Below are 17,286 nucleotides of genomic sequence, written 5' to 3'. Positions count from 1 at the left end.
CCGACGGGAGGGGGCCCTGCGTGGGCCAATCAGCAGGTGATTAGGCCGGGGGTGGGAGGGGTGAGGGGTCACCGCGATGGGGCCATCGCAAGCCTGATTGGTTTCAATCAGCAGCCTGCCGCAAGGACAGCTGGGAGCTGAGCCGCGGTGAGCACTAATCAACGCGTCCCACAGTGAGGCATGAACAGAAACAGACACACACACACACAAAGGTAGATTGGCGTGTACACATTGACATCCACACAGAGGTAAGACACACAAACACACACAGCAAGACGTGGGAAGCAGAAATGAACAGTCAAGAGCACAACAGATAAACAGAAAACCCCATAATGGAAAACCAAGGAGCAAAAAAGGAGCGAGAGAGTGCAGGAAGAGACACACACTCAGAGAAACCACAGAATCGCACACTAAATTGAATGACTAATTGCATTGGATTCGTTAATTTGGCTACTGGCACATCTGATAGGGGGCCCATGACATTGGTTAGCAATGCTCTGTCCTACAAAAACTCCTACAACGCCTCTTCTGTGATGTCTCAAATGTGGAACATTTCATATTCTCTCTGCTATGTCCGATGTTATGCTCATTCTTGTTTGAATCTCACAGCACAGCACTGACCAATTACTGATCAGATGAGACAGAAACAGTCAGAGTAGCATAGAAGAGCTGTTTGGTGGGGTTGAAAGTAGGGTTGACACACTTTTCTGCGTTGGATGTGTCTATTTATGGTAGCCAGTGCTAATGTGCCTACTCAGAGGAATTCTGTCTGCAGCTTTGGTTGTGTGTTTATTAAACCAAGCCAGTATACTGAAGCTTGTATGAACCTTTCCTTCAGCTATCGCCTTAATTTGTTATCTCTGTTTACCTTACATGAAACACAGAAATGAAAGATCTCTTGTAATTACATGGCCACAGGAAAGTAAGGAGCTCAAGAAAAGCAGGTTCTCCGTCTATTCTGAAGAATTGTTACGGAAAGAACATATTTGTTTCAGAGGAGTCATAAATCAGCTTCTGATGAACTCTAAACATTGAATGTGTCATGACATCTTCCCTAAAACAGATCATTAAACCATTAAATATTGACACAAAATACAGAGAGACCATGATAATTAAAGGTGATAATTTCATTAGTATTATTATTATTATTATTATTATTATTAAAGGAACTTGACATCTGCTGTCAAATTGTCATAATGTTTTATTTGCAGAAGATTAAAACACCAGTTAGTAATTACATTAAAAAAAAGATGTTTCCCTTTTTCTAATAAATGGCACATACTCTGTTTGGTCTCTTCAGATTCAGATACAAGCAACTGCAATTTTGTCTACCAAAATTATATTTAAATTATATTATCTTATTATTAAATTAAAATTATATATTCAATCATTTAAGCATCTCCAAGCTTAGTAACCACAATCCTACAGTTGTACTAATTTTTGTCATGAAATACAGTACATATATACAGCATTTCTCTAAAAAAAAGTGGAGTATAACTAAGTATTTACAGGCTAGCAAAAATGGATGTGACATTAGGTGTCATTATTGCACTTATTGAGCCGTGATTTTAGAATTTCAGAAAGTAATCATAATGGCATATCAGTGTTTATGCATCTCCTTTGATCACTGTGGATTTGACATCGGCGCCTCAACATCTCCATCAACAATCCCTTCCAAGTTCGATGAACATGAGACAAAACAGACTTGATTTGCATGATCTTCCCGGGACTTCAGACCGCGGTCGAAACGCAGACAACATGGGCAACACGAACTGTTTAGTTCCTTAAAAAAAGCCCCACAAACTATTTAGTTCCATGGTATGTTGGTCGAAAAAGGGGCTAAAATTACCATCATTCATGTCAATAATACCACCCAAGGTAAAATTTCTAACATCTTGGCAGAAGGTGGTCCGTGTATTTAAACAGAATAATAAAACATTTAGTGATGAACTGACAGAACAGGATGCTGTAGGCTGATAAGAGAATGACAACCATCTCCACAGCTGGGAGGTACTTGCCTGTAACACTGACATACACTGGGCCAAATATGATCCAGCAGGTGAAGTAAATCAGCATACTAAAGGTAATGATTGGATGTACTCTCTTCTTTATACTTATGGTGCTTTGCCTTGGAGTCTTGATGGATTAGTCATTATTTTGTTTTGCTCTTTATAGGATTGTGCACGCCATCAACGTTACTGGTGATTACTTGAGTCTGATACACACCATTGGTGTTGGAATAGTGTTCCCTGGGACATTTTTGGCATACATAACAGCAAACAGGCTGTCTGTTTGTTTTGTTTTTTGTGATGTGCTATACTGTATGTGTCCAAAACAAATTTCTCCTAAGGGACACAGAAATAATGATCAACATGACAAATGAAAAGCAACAGGAAAACAAAACAAAAAGAAACCTATGTCTTGTGTTTATCAAAAAAAGGGCTTCAAAGACAAAGTTAGATTTGAAAGAAGCACTATCTAACTTTCCTTACTGTTTTGTTTCTTAAAGGACAAGGTGTTTTTCATGACAGTGGTCATCAGAGCAGGAATCCACTATCCAAGGGTTAGGTTCCCCAACTCCCCCCTTTTATTTACCTCCTCCACCGCATGCACCATCATCAGAGATTGCACCAGCCGAGGTTAGTGGAACCAGTGTGATACGATTTGATACATTACAGCTTTATTCTCCCTACTTTTACAATCTCTTTTACAACACTTCTTGTCAAGTCATAATCTCACAACAACTCAAACGCCAGTCTTAAAATTACAAACCTGTTACAGATCCTTTCATCACAGCTTTTTATGGTTTCTTCAGTGCTTTCATTGATTGGGAATAATCCATAATAGTCACCTGGTGCTGTTGCAGCATCAGAACCTGCGGTGATACACAACTGATTGAGGCAAAAATGCAGAAACCAGAGAACTGCTTCATTTTTTTGGTTATTTTAGATGCCTCAAATCTGATTTGAAGTGCCACTCATTTCCAATCTTCTCTCAAATCTGAAACAGAAAAACCTCTGCAGTGTGATAGCCTATCATATCTTGTTATTTTTGTTGTCACTATCAAAGGGGTGTCACTAATCTATCGGTAATGTAAGAAATGTTGGCTCTCTTCCTGATAAAAGGATTAGGCTATGTGACAATGATTAAATGGAACTTGCTGAACATATTGACTATACTGGCTTAAAACTAAGGACTAGAAAAAACCCATTGTCCACTTATTGAGTTTAGCACTACAGTGACATTTCAAGCGCTCTTGATCAAGCCTTTTCTGCTCCCAAAATGTTGTATATTGGCATCACAGCAAACTGAAGGTGAGAAGAAAAAAAGACAATGCAATTCCAAACCACTGCAGTGTGATAAAGCAATGCTTTGCCAACCTCATAAAATATGTTATGATCTTCTTCTAGGTGTGTCATATGATTTAACCAGGTGATTATAGATCAATCAGTACATTTCCTTGTTTCTGTTGGCTCTTACTCTAATTTCCTATTCATTTACCTATCAAAGAAAGCAGAAATCTGACAGTAAGCATACTGTGTAACAACAAGTACAATATGCAGCAATACTTCAAGTGACTGGCTATATATGTGTTGTTAACTGACAGAACTAGCCTCACAGTTGTCACCATATTTAATTATGAATACATAAGAATTGATGTAATTAAAAGGACAACTAGAGGCTTTCTTTTCTTTGAAAACGTTTAGTGTTGTTACTTTGACTTGATACCTTTTAGTGTAAAGAGGCCAATATCAGCACGTACTTCAGCACTTTATATGCGCATTTTATAGTCAAAAGTTTCCAGGAGAAACATACACGTGTCCCCCGCCACTGTTTCTCCTTCAGCAGCTCAAGGACTGATTACAACTCAGAGCACGAGACAGCAGCCTGCTCTCAGGTTCTACTCTTGCGCATGCGCAAACCATAAACGGGAAGAGAGCGGAGACGAAGTGAAACATATTTGCAGTATTTACAGTAGAAAGACGTTTCCTTCTGGAGGAATAAACAAAAACCATACAGGTAAGACTTTCTACATGCCACATAAAAACTTAGCTTGCTTCAAAACGCGATTCTTATATTTTAAAGAGAACTATGCTTAAGTTGTTGGGCGGTGTTGACATATTTAGTGTTGACAGAGTAATTTAAGTAAACTGGGCTGAATCATATTAGCATTAGCAAACTTTATGTGAGCTAGTGCATTCACTGAAGTCTGTTAAACTTAACACAGTAAGCTATTATTCAAACACTGTATCGACTATTAAGTACCATAACATGAACATCAAACCCCAGTGTTGAGTGTGAGTCAAAGTGTCAAACAACTGCGGTCAAGCCTGTCAAACAGCTGTGAACGCGAGCACGAGACAAACGCCTGAAGTCAAGATAAGAGCAGGAACTTTTTATTTTACATCCGCTGGTTGCCATCATCTACTTTTTGTGACCCTTTAGGCTACTAATGTGTGTAATGGCAGGACTAACAAACAACATCCAGAATGTTAAATGTCACATTATAACTCATAACTGCATCCGCGTGACTCAGAGCGAGTCAGTCTGGGAAGGTGGGGCGCGCGAGCTCTGCTAATGACTTGTGACGGGCGGGATTGACACGGATTAAAACACACGTTTCACTGTCAGTAGATTTATTTTTGCTTCCGGCATGGGCGTGGTTGAGTTTGACAAACAAAGTCTCTGACATCTGTGTATATATCAGAAAAGTGTAAAACCACAGGGACCATAATAATAATGCTACACATGTCTTATAGGATACAGTACGTTTACCGGTAATTAATTATACAGTGGTGTAATGCAACTCGATCAGCGTACAGATTGGAAGTAGGCTACCTATACTTTACTTTAAAGGGGACATATTGTGAAAAATCCACTTTACAAGGTTTTTAAACATATATTTTGGTAACCTGGGTCTATGATCCACAACATTTGAATATAAATCCAGTCCTTTGTTTGTGTTTATCTCAACCCATGAACTCCACCTCCAGCCTCCAGTAAAACTATAGGTCTGCGATTTTTATTGTCTCTACATAGGAGTGAGGTCTACTGGGAAAACTCCAGGGGGGTAAATTTAAAGAGACACACACCAAATCAAAGCGTTCTGAGAGAGCTGGTTTCTACAGGGTCACAAACCTCCTCTGGTGCTTGATTCATGTTATATTTGGACCAAAGCACAGCACAGATGTTTCATTTAGAGCACAGGGGACTGTTTGAAAAAGGGGGATAATATGTCTTCTTTAAAAACATGTTATAATACTTATTTCCTTAGCTCCACTGAAATTCATATAGAAAAATCGAGCTTTTTACTTGTATATACATTTACTAGTCTGTGGAAATACTTATTTTGTATATCAGGCTGGCAAAACACAGTGCATTGTTATAGAATAAATCACTCAACAGTGTATAAAGTAATCAATAGCTTCAGTTCTGCTAGCTACAAAAAGCAGCTTACACAGTAAAATTAATTCCAAGGATATTTTAAATAATAATTAACAGAATGGGGCCATTTTGCTGCATTATGAGAGAAAAAAAAGATTGTTATTTAAGATTTATAATACAGCACTCTTTTTCAATTAGGTACACACATCTGAAACCAAGAACACTGGATTCAATGTGACTAATTAACTAACGAAAACATTTGTTTTTCTCAACTGAAACTAAAACAATATCAATAACAACTGTAAAAAACATAGCTTATCGAACCTGTAAAAAAACCTGTTTGAAAAATGAACTAAAATAGAATAAAGTTTTAGAGAAAGAGGCCTTATGTTTTCTTCGTTCTTTGACACAAACACACTGAGGGACACACAGCCTGTCCTTACACTTTGTCTCCAGCACATCAGTTTACATTTTTGGATGAGTTTGGTGAGTGACAGAAGTCTTTACGCGTACAGTATTTCATTTATTTATGTTTGTAAAGATATTGCTTGAAATCTTTTGCTGAAATATAAAAAAAGAAAAAAAAATAACACTTAAAACTAAACTAAAACTTTAAACTACTAAAGAATATTCACACAAACATTTAACCAAACATTAACTTGATACATTAATTTCTGATGATTATACATTGGAAAGTTGTTGCAGCCTAATTTGAAGTAGAAGGCCTGAAACAACACACCTTGTGGTTCAGATCATCAAAACTTCTGATCATCTGCAGAACATTTTTTAAGCCACTTGATGTTTGGTAGTTGTTCCTTATATTGTGAACGTATTTCTCCTTTGCAGAGCTCTTAGCCTTGAGCTCTGGGAAAGCTGGACCTACATAAAAAATAAAAAGCAACTGTTTATGTAAATAACTCTTGAATCCTTTTGATTTTTTCTTTTCACTGTGTTGGATGAGCATTTGCCCAAGATGTTTTTTTCTCTCCTTCACTTAAATACTACAATCACAATCCGCAGGCAAACATCTGGTTTTACCCCAGTGATGTCGTCCCAGTGGTGGGAGCAGTGGCCCCTGCTGGTCAACAATGGTTCCTCAACCCCTACCTTTCCGGACAATGGTAGCTGCTACGGCGCCTCTCAGTCTACTGTACTCAACGTGCTCAACTTTGGAGGAGTGCCGGTTGTCCTACTGATAGATTTCTCCGTCTTCCTGGTTTGTTTCCGTCTGTCTGTCTGTCTGTCTGTCTGTCTGTCTGTCTGTCTGTCTGTCCTCCTTCTAGTAATGTGAGAGTTTGGCTGGTTATCTGTACAGATGAAAAAATTCAGAACAGTTAACTGTTGATAGCATACTCGATTTATTTTCTTCCTATAAGGCAGTATTATAAGGCAATTAATGTGCTTAATTATAAATGTAGTAAATATGTGAAATGTGTTATGATTGACGTCTGAGTGCTACTCTTTCTCTTCCTACCTGCAGGTGTTGCTGATCCTTTTCTCCATCATCAGGAGGAAGTTCTGGGACTACGGGCGTCTGGCATTAGTTGCAGACAAAGAGGGGTCAGTTCATGAACTTTTTTGGGGGGTAGTTTGCTGTTCTTTTCTTTTTGTGTGTGTGTTTTTTCCTTAATTTGCTGTTGATAATTAACTTTGCGTTTTAGGTTTACTGGATCAAAACACCGTCGCTATGGACGCATGTCTTCCATTGTGTCCAGCGGGGAGGACCCTGAGTATGAATTGGTGTGTTCGTCTAGTTTAAATCTTTTTTATTGAGGAAGCAGAAATACTCTGAAAACTGAATCACAATAATATGATGAGCGTCAGCAGCTGCAGAGCAAGAATTTGAAAATTGAGGACGCACCACTGTCTTTTAAGTCAGAGGTGTGGAAGAATTCGGCCTTCCCCGAGACAGAAAATGAAAGGAGGTGAGAAGATAACAGATAAGAAAAACTGTGTGCAAATATTGAAGTAAGACAGGGAACTACAAAAATAGTACAGCCAACATGATGCAGCATTTAACTGACAGAACAAAGAGAAGCTCCAATCACCTCTCCTTGTTTAGAGAACAAAACATGAAAAGGTCAAACCACACTGACAAGCAGGTTAGCAGCACCTGAAGGAATGTTTTTCAGTCATAATCTGTCAACAGTCTCCTTTTGTAAAATCAATCGTTTAAAGAATTGTACCATGAAGCCAGAATCATGAATCATATCGTTAGTTTAGTGAATTGTCACAGCCCTTATTAAAATGCAAGACTGAGTATTCAGAAATGTTTTCATTTTATTTATAATACATCATTACCTCTGCTTTTCAAAGGCTTCCTCTAAATGGACTTTAGAGATCATTTTAAACCACACATAGCCAGACTTTCAGGTCCTTTGTTGCTTCACCAATTTGACTTGCTATTATTTTTTTATTTTAGTTTCATGTTGCCTTTTTGAAGACCGCAGTCTGACGATTGACTGACTACATATTACTTAAAAGATTTATGGTATGTGAGTTGTATCTAAAACGTCTCTCTCTCTCTCTCTCTCTCTCTCTCTCTCTCTTTTTAGGGATTCTGCTCTTGGCTGCCTTACATCCTCAGAATGGAGTGAGTGTCTCAGGGGTTTGTTGTCTTTTGGGCTGGGCTCAGTCTTGACTGTTTTCATGTGTATTTATGAAGCATGTGTTTACTCCGCTCATTGTGTCTGTTTGTGTTTCAGTGAAGAAAAAATAAAAGCCCGATGTGGCATGGATGCTGTTCACTACCTGTCCTTTCAGCGTCACCTCATCGGCCTGTTGATTGTGATAACTATCACCTCCCTCGGAGTCATACTTCCTGTCAATCTGAGCGGAGACCTGATGGGTATGTTTTTTACTCACTCCTCTGCCTTAGGAGTAAACAAAAAAAAATCACAACTGTGTTATAATAGTGATGTTTTATAGTTACAGTAGTCCTCATTTACTTCAGTCTTTTTATATACAGAGTGTCGACCAGGTGTAAACTGAGTCTGCTTAATGTGTTGTTTTAGTGTCAGTTTATCACAGTAGCACATTTGAAACAAGGTTTTTAGGTTCAAGTATTCCTGTTGTTCTTAATGTCTCTTGTTGTCTCTTATTATTTCATTTCTTCTGATTTTGCACATGTTTTCTTTTGAGTGCTTTTGTGTGGGGTTTTTTTTTCCAGGTGAGAATCCAAGGAGTTTTGGAAGAACAACTATTGGGAATCTTCAGGCAGGGTAATGACTGTTACTGCATGACACCACATGCTTGGATGCACATTTTGTATTCGGAAAAAAAGTTTTTTGGTCATAACAAAATGCTTCATGGTGTATGGTTTTTGATTCTAGAAACGACTTGTTGTGGGTGCATACAGTGTTTGCAGTTATGTACCTGGTCCTGACGATTCTTCTGCTGCGACATCACACGTCACAAATCAAAGGCATGCGCAGAGAGACAGTGAGTCTCCGAATACGACTACACAACAAGTGTTTTTGTAACGTGTGGGTCTCATCAAATTCACACGTCCTGAACTTTTTCCACATGACTTGTTATATGTCAGATTTCACCCTTGTTATGAGGAGTCAGGTACATAATGACATGCCTTTCCAGATTACAGTCTCTCAACTATTCTGACACTGTGTTGTTTTGTTTGCAGGCCAGGAACACTTTGTTTGTGTGTTCGGTCCCTAAAACAGCAACAGAGGATGCTGTGAAGACCCATTTCACGTGAGTGAATTATTCTGGAATTTTAATGGTGTAAATTGTTATTAGTCTTCAAAAACAATTTTCCAAGGTTGTGAATTTGTTCTTCAGTCATGTGTGTGAACGAAAGAGGCTTTAAAAATTCTGTCGGCTTAAAATTTGGTCTTGTCTTTGTACAGAGAGGCATATCCTTCCTGTCGAGTGTGTGCTGTGACTCTGGGCTACGATGTGGCCAAGCTCATGCACCTCGATAAAGAAAGGTAAGAAGTCATAGGTAACTTTAATAAATGTCATCACTTGATGCAAATCTGCTCAAGATATCTTTATAATGTATTCAAATAAAACCGCCTTCCATTTGTTTGTTGTTGTTTTTCGACTACAGGATGCGAGCTGGAAAAAACCTGCGCTTCTACGAGCGTGTCTTAGAGACTACAGGGAAACGTGAGCTGATTAACCCCCGTCTTTGTGGTCACCTCTGCTGCTGCTCCCAATCGGAGAAGGTTAGACAGACCACCTTCATGTAGCAAAGTGTTTTCTTTTTTACTTTGAATGTTACAAGTCTCGGTTTGGAAAACAATACAATAAATGTGGAATCAGTTTTACTCACGTTAAAAACAGGACATGTTATATACTTTTCTAAATAAAGCTGCTACCACTTAAGCAATTCATCTCTGTGTGTGTGATTGTGTGATATTCTTTAGGTTGATGCAATAGAGTTTTACAGTACTAAAGAAAAAGACCTGCTGGAAGAAGTGAGGAAGCAGGTAGAACTGGTGCCAGAGCGCCCCTTGGGGATAGCCTTCGTCACCTTGCAGACGGAGGCTATGGCCAAGTTGTGAGTATCAACGTAAAGGTGTCTTATTCTCTGAGTTATACCATTGTCTTTAGTTGTATAGTGCTGTGCTATAGTAAGTGCTATCTGATGAACAACCTGACTCACCCTTTAACAATGCAGTCCAGCAGCACTGCAACCAGGTCTTCTAATTATGCTTAGTTGGCATGCCTGGCAGCATTGAGTCAGCTGACTGGGCTTGTTCCTCTGGCCTGATCAGGACATTGGTCTCTTGGTTTTATTGTCAACACATGATTTTTTATTTACTGGAAGCACAGTTTCAGGCAATCAGTATTGCAAAATATTTGTTAATGTGTATCACTAACAGCTGTCGTTTACTCACCTCAGCATTCTGAAGGACTTCAACGCACTCGACTGTGGCGGCACAAGCTGCTGTGGGAGAGCGCGTCAGCCTTCATCACACTGGGAAAGTCTGAAAGTGAACAAGTGGCAGGTCAACTTTGCACCGCATCCCAAAAATGTGTTTTGGTAAGACGTATTTCCCATTTGAATCAACAATTTAAGAAAGGTATCATTTAGCTCACATACTGAGCCAAACGCTTTGTGGATCCTACTGGTCATTTCAGAGACACTACAACAATCACAGGCTAGTGGATAGAAAAAGAAGAGTCAGTTTATTTGGATCAGCTATTCTTCAGCCCTGGATCAGACAGAAAATATATTCTCAGAGTAATCTTTAAGGTCGAAATTAGAGTTGAACCCACACGTGGCTCTTTGCGTCTAACTGTCCTGTTGCTTCTTGTTCCTGTTTTCTCCGTCCTGCAGGGACAATCTCTCCGTGCGAGGTTTCCCCTGGTACATCCGCTATGTGATGATCAACTTCTTCCTCTTCTTCCTGCTTACCTTCCTCACCACTCCAACCATCATCATCAGCACCATGGACAAGTTCAATGTTACAAGGCCCATCTACTATCTCAATGTGAGACATCTACACAACACACACAACATCACAACATTTCTGTCCAACCTGAATCTGCTGTTTGATTTGTGTTTTTGTTTTTCAATTCAAGAGCCCAATTGTCACGCAGTTCTTCCCCACTCTCATGCTGTGGGCTTTCTCTGCACTGCTGCCCACCATAGTCTACTATTCTACACTGGGAGAGGCACACTGGACCAGGTAAACACACAGATTAGCAATGCAGTTGCAGTGACTGGTTTCAGTGTGCATTGAAAATGTTTTGATGGAGTGGCGTCTGTGTCTCAGGTCCAGTGAGCAGCTGAGTATGATGCGTAAGTTGTACTTCTTCCTGCTCTTCATGGTGCTTATCCTGCCCTCGCTAGGACTCACAAGGTAAACAATAGTTTGTCCTGCATCAATGATAATTAATCATTTACTTTTATAATTTAGTTGTCAAATATTGTGTCATATGGAGAGCAAGTGTTCTTTGGAAAAAAAGGAGCAGAGGTCGTGACTTGCTTCACTAACTTTGAGCAATTCTTTTTGGTTTCTCCATCAGTCTCGCTGTGTTTTTCCGCTGGCTGTTTGATAAAAAGTTTCTTGCTGATGGAAAACTGAGGTTTGAGTAAGTAATCCATCTTTGTTTGACCCACTATTGTTTGTGACATCAATTTTATATTTTGCAATGTAGAGAAATGCCCCACCTAAATTTTCTCCACTTGTGACATCACAAGTTGGATTGTGATTAACAAAAACCTCCCCTCATCTGTTTTCTCCAAACGTTAACTTCAACTCCAGCCTTGAACAAATCTTTTGCTCAGGTTCGCTATTTTTATTCTCCCTACAGAGGTTTGACCTCACAGGGAAAACTAAGTTGAATTTAAAGAGACACACACACTAAAACGAAGCGTTCAAAGAGAGCTGGTTTCTACAGGGTCACAAACCTCCTCTGGTGCTTGATCCATGTTATATTTGGACCAAAGCACAGCACATACAGTATGTTTTGTGTAGACCACAGGGGACTATTTGAAAAAAGTAAAAAAAAAAAAGGATAATATGTCCTCAATGTATCAATTTAAAGTAACATCTCTTCATCATTAGTTTCACTCAGTTTATTTCTTCTTTATTGTTTTCCTTCATCGCATCAGGTGTGTGTTCTTACCTGACCAAGGAGCGTTTTTTGTCAACTATGTGATAGCCGCAGCCCTGGTAGGCTCTGGGATGGAGCTGCTGCGGTTGCCAGGGTTACTGCTTTACATCATTCGTATGGCGTTTGCTCGCTCCGCTGCTGAAAGGAAATATGTCAAACAGGTTTGTTATGGAGTTATAAAACATGGGGCGATTAAAATGGTGCATAATATTTTCTTGTTTAAGTAATGATTTATTTATCTTAGCTGTTTTGAATGGTCTTGAATTGTGTCATATTTATTGTTTTATAAAAGGACATCAATACGGACAGATATGTTTGCTCCAAACTTTGCAGGGTTTTTAAAAAAGCTGTCAAAATACATGTAGACATCTGATATGTTTAATAGAACTGTATTAGCTAACTCTTAAGTGGTAGGGCACCAGACAGACCTGCATGTTGTGTGACTTCACCTTTTTTCACAAAGACTTAAATCGAATCATAGTTATCAAAGAAGAGAATATTTAGTTTGTAGTTTTCCTTTTTGTCAGCCTGATTTTAACCCTTAAATCGACTCCTTTTTGTGATCTCTGTTTACAGAACCAGGCGTATGAGTTTGAATATGGAGCCATGTACGGCTGGAGCTTGTGTGTGTTCACTGTCATTATGGCCTACAGCATCACATGTCCTATTATTGTGCCTTTTGGTGAGTAGTGAAAAGGGCTGCACATGTACACTCAACCACAACTACAGCAGACACCCAGTCACTATCATGGTGGGTTTTTTTGCTTTTAATCAGAAACTGTGCTGTTTGTTAAAGGTCTGCTGTACATGATGCTGAAGCACCTGGTGGACAAACACAACATGTACTTTGCTTACCTGCCTGCTCGCCTTGACCGCCAGGTCCACCTGGCAGCTGTCAATCAAGCACTGGCCGCACCCATCATCTGCCTGATATGGCTTTACTTCTTCTCTGTCCTCAGAACAAGTGAGAAACAAACTCAGGATTTGTTTATTTATTATTTGCTACTTTTATTAAAAAATATGTTGAAACAGATACAATTAAACCATGTTTGTTTCTCTCTATCTTTAGATTTGTCCTGAGAGTGAAATATACATAAAAAAAGAACCTTTCCACACTTGCTATATAATAACATGAAGATGATTGCTGAAATGCTGCTTGATAAGCACTGTAGATACAATCTCTGTGTGCTGTTGTTTCAGGTTTCTGGGCTTCCACCTCTTTGTTCACACTGGTCATCTTGTTCATCACTGTCTTCATCTGCGTTGGCTACACCTGCTTTGGTCATTTCAAATACCTCAGCCCACACAACTATGAGGTGAGCTTGTGTTTGACGACGTTTCTGTATGTTCAGTACATGTTGAAAAACTGACAATAAAGATGACCTTGACTTTCTTGGTCATTATTAAAATGTAATGTTTTTTGTGGGGGGGGTGTTTTGCAGGTAAAAGAGGAGGATGAGGATACAGCAGAGGGAGCGGAGGATGATACCACGGTACTGTTCTTTATCAATTGAATATGATATAAACTTTATGTTTCTAAACAGAAATCAGAAAACCTGTGTTTGTGGTCATCTGTTTTGGCCTCACAATTTCAGATTGTCAAGTTAATATCTGATGCATATTAGCTTGTCAAGTCAACTCAATTATTTTTCTCTTTTTTTTTTTTGTTTTCTTTTTTTTGGGGGGGGAACCTCAGGTCTACCTCCCCAGAGTGCTTAATCCCAAATCCCCAGCCAGCACCCCAGAGGAGATCAAACCTGAGAAGGGTTATGGCTCTACAGAGGGAAGTCCGACCTTCAGCACAACTCCAGTGGAAGGAAGCACGTCAGATGCCTGAAACTTTGTTTTTCCAACACTGATGAGTCAGAATGCCCACAGCTCTTTATCTTGAATTATTATCCTTTACAGTAATTTCAACATGGAAGTTTGATTTATCTCGGCCTATCCCGCTGAGAGATCGTCTTCAGATGATACGAGAGTGTAATAGTAGTGTATCCAGTGGCCAGGATTGCCAACCTTTTCCACCTTATTTTGATAGGGAGACTATGACTTAATAGGATCATTAAGGACAATGTGTTGAATTTGAATTATTGTTTGCACTTCATCAACAAAGCGTGCACATTTATGATAAGAATGCTTTGCTTTCTATTTCCCAACATAGTATTTCTATCAGAGTCCTTTCTGATAGAAACAACCTTTCATGAGTAAGGTCTGGGCATAAAATTAGCTTTTTTTTAAAAAAAATGTGCCTTAATGTTTGCATACAATTTCTGATTTTCTCATTTTTTGCACACGCCAAAGCTAATTACTTAGCAGAAGAAGACAATCAAAAAAGTGGACAAGCAGAGTGTTTTATTCTTTATCAGGTTTTGATTCCTTCATTGTGTGTCCTTCATATAGGTAAGTTTTTTGATACCAGAGGACAGCATATGCCAAGGGAATAACTTATTGCCTAATGTTAGTTATGAAAGTTGTGAGAAGAGAAGAGGACCCTGTCTACTGTTTACTAACTCAAGTTTACTGTTTGCTGTTGTAATGAGACAAAAAACAAGAATTTATGAGAGTATTGAAGGAGCTGCAACCAAATGTGATCAGCAATGGTCAGAGCCATACTTTTCATTCTTGTTTAAGATCAGATTGCTGTGCCAATAATGGCGTCATGTTAAAAACAGGTCAAGATGTATTTGTATTTAATGTTCTGGTACATTGAAGTTTTCTTTTACTGCTTTTGTAAATGTGCCTTTTAACAAGGAACTAAATCCTAACTGCTGAAATGTAACAGTGTACAGTGGTTGGTGACTGTTTAGATGTAACAGACGAGCTTCGTACTGGTTGCACATGTTTATATGAACTCATTGTATGTGGGGGTAAATGGCAACAGTATCAGTTGAACAAATAGAAACTGGAAATCCTTTGCAGTAATGTGTGTGTGATGTCATTGGGGGGCACTGTTGAGCTGCACTTGGGTAGTTTAACCTCTGAAATATTCACACAGTAGTGAAAGAGGACAAACGCACAGTTTTGCAGGGTTTCTAACTTATCCTGACATCGGTATGAGCCACTTCACTGGTCGACAATTCTAGTAGCTCCACCTCCTCACCTGATTTTTCACTGTTGTCTCCCTTTCTCTTCTCTTCCTCTGCCTACTTTCTTTTTCCTGCCCCTTTTCTTGTTATCATCAGAAGTACCCGCCTCAGCTGAGAAAGACCAATGTTACTATTGGAGGGTTTGTAACATGCTTTAGTCATTAGCACAAAAGTTGGATTTGGGAAATGAATAGACTGACAACATTTGTTAGTTAGTTGCAAACAAATGTTTCTCCTAACTCCTAGTTGCTTTTTGAAAATGGGGCTTTTGGCTTAGTGGATGATCATTGTGAACACTAATGGAGCAAAGCTTACTGACATTAATACATAAACCAATAACAGTAGCACTGTAGTTCTTAAGTGTACCCGTAGGCTTTCTTGTGGCTCAAGCCCACAGCCTAGCATTTGTTCTGCTTTGTATATTCTGTAAGATTACACTTCAAATCAGCAAATTTAGGAGAAAAATAAACATTTACACAATAACTAAAAAAAGATGCATAACAACACAATCTTGTACACTATTATTTCATTGAGGTGTGTTCCTATTTGTTTGTGATTAAGCAATAGGTACTGTCTTATGATGTAAATGGTCTCAAGTATACTAAAATTAATATTTAAACCCACAGTATATCCTTTTTTTGTTAAAAAAAAATAATAATCACAGACACTGCATGACTCTTCGAGACTAGAAGATACATTTGAACAGACATAGCCTACCTCAACAGAGTCACATGGAAAAGCTGTGCAGGGTCAAGGCACTAATAACTTGCAGATATCTTCACGTGGCGCCAAGTATGGGCTGGGAAAGAGATGAGAGTTTTATATCAGACATGTTTTAGGTTGTGTTTAACGTGTATTTAATGCCCTGAATGCTAGAAGAAGAGAGTCCTCTGCGGGTTCAGTGGAGCAGGGGGGATGTGGATGTTGAAGGTGCAGCAGCCTGGGAAGCAGCTTTATCCAACAGCAGATGCCAAAGATCAGCTCCAAGATCTCACACACACACAGCACTGAAATGATATTAAACACAGCAAAGATTCACTGGCTCAGTTTTGGCCCATGTGGCTCTTGGAGTTTCTAGTACTGGGTGTGTGAGTGTGATCAGAAGTTTGATTCAATTACAGGCAAACCGGGAGAGATTTGTAAAAAAAAAAAAAATAGGTCACTAAAATCCTAAGATTTTCAGACAAATATCTTCTATGAATATTTGTATTTTATTCTTGTTTCTCTGACATAAAGCCTATAGAGATAGTCAGTTTCGTGGTCCACCCTAACCCTCTAATAAACGCCTTAAAACCATGGTTTGGGATAACATCCAATTATTAGGGATCCTAAATTTACTATAATTCCACAAATAAGTATCTTTTCCAGGGTATGTATGGTAAATATCAAGCTTTAGCTAGCCTACAGTTAGCTTAGCTTGTACACTTTAACTTCACAACATGTCATTTATACACTTTCATTGCAATACAAAATAAAGAAACGGGAAATGTTTATGGTACAGATGTTTTTTTTTTAGGCAAACCCTTAATAGAGAGATATGCTAACTGTTTACATCTATTTGCAGAAATGTAAAGCTTATCCAGGCTAACTGTCTGTTGGTTGTATAGCTACATATACTGCAGACTATAGACTATAGTCTGGTCTTCAGAGTTGTGAACCTGAGTGAATTTAACTGTAACAACAACAAAAAAAAAGAAACATTGTGTGAACATATTGAAAACGGTTTATAAACATACAGATGTATCTACAACAAGCTAATGGTGGCTTATTTGTAAGCCTACCTGATTAATTGGTCCTTTTCTCATCCAAGCTAAACTAAGGAGAAAGTCTGCAAATATAAAGACTTTATAAAAGCAAGTTAAGATTTAACTTGTGATCCAGATCAAGTCCATTTTATTTATGTACAAAATCATAAATCACAGATTTCCCAAAACCGATTGTTTATAAAAGGACACCAGGTCAAATAAAATACCAAACCTTTAGCCTGCACAGTTTTACTACTTCAAATAACAGGCCTTACTCCAGATCAAAATATTTATCCAGTGTTAATCCAAAACCTCTGACTTTGTGTTAGTGTGTAGGTGTGCTACCCACTGAACTCATTGCCCTCTTTGCATTCTTGGTATTGTTGTCGTCTTTGCTTTTGTATGCCACAGACACTATTATTTAGTCACTTCACTCCAACTCTCTCAGCATTCACTTAATGCTGCACTCCCAGGCCACTGAA

General features: G+C 38.8%; 1 protein-coding gene across 1 annotated transcript; it reads left to right on the top strand.

The window, feature by feature from the left end:
• The first annotated feature begins 3,911 nt into the window (after positions 1-3,911).
• Positions 3,912-14,891, top strand: tmem63a (transmembrane protein 63A). The gene is made up of 23 exons (XM_079348455.1): positions 3,912-4,020; positions 6,406-6,601; positions 6,866-6,945; positions 7,047-7,125; positions 7,941-7,978; positions 8,091-8,233; positions 8,555-8,606; positions 8,718-8,826; positions 9,026-9,096; positions 9,252-9,332; positions 9,455-9,572; positions 9,774-9,907; positions 10,253-10,393; positions 10,691-10,844; positions 10,936-11,042; positions 11,130-11,216; positions 11,383-11,448; positions 11,972-12,134; positions 12,550-12,655; positions 12,770-12,937; positions 13,174-13,289; positions 13,416-13,466; positions 13,670-14,891. Exons 2-23 carry the CDS (start codon positions 6,431-6,433, stop codon positions 13,808-13,810), a joined length of 2,376 nt encoding a protein of 791 aa, XP_079204581.1. The 5' UTR covers positions 3,912-4,020; positions 6,406-6,430; the 3' UTR covers positions 13,811-14,891.
• The last annotated feature ends 2,395 nt before the right edge of the window (positions 14,892-17,286 follow it).

This window comes from Symphodus melops, assembly GCF_947650265.1.
Source record: "Symphodus melops genome assembly, chromosome: 1".
In the NCBI taxonomy this organism is placed as follows: Eukaryota; Metazoa; Chordata; class Actinopteri; order Labriformes; family Labridae; genus Symphodus; species Symphodus melops.
Note: the sequence above shows the minus strand (reverse complement) of the source record. Positions and strands in the feature narration are given on the sequence as shown.

Bases quoted from the DNA above. Each gene is read 5' to 3' on its own strand.
- tmem63a (XM_079348455.1), top strand. From the start codon at position 6,431: ATGTCGTCCCAGTGGTGGGAGCAGTGGCCCCTGCTGGTCAACAATGGT. The intron at 6,602-6,865 runs GTTTGTTTCCGT...TCCTACCTGCAG, and splicing joins TAGATTTCTCCGTCTTCCTG to GTGTTGCTGATCCTTTTCTC. The intron at 7,979-8,090 runs GTGAGTGTCTCA...TTTGTGTTTCAG, and splicing joins CCTTACATCCTCAGAATGGA to TGAAGAAAAAATAAAAGCCC.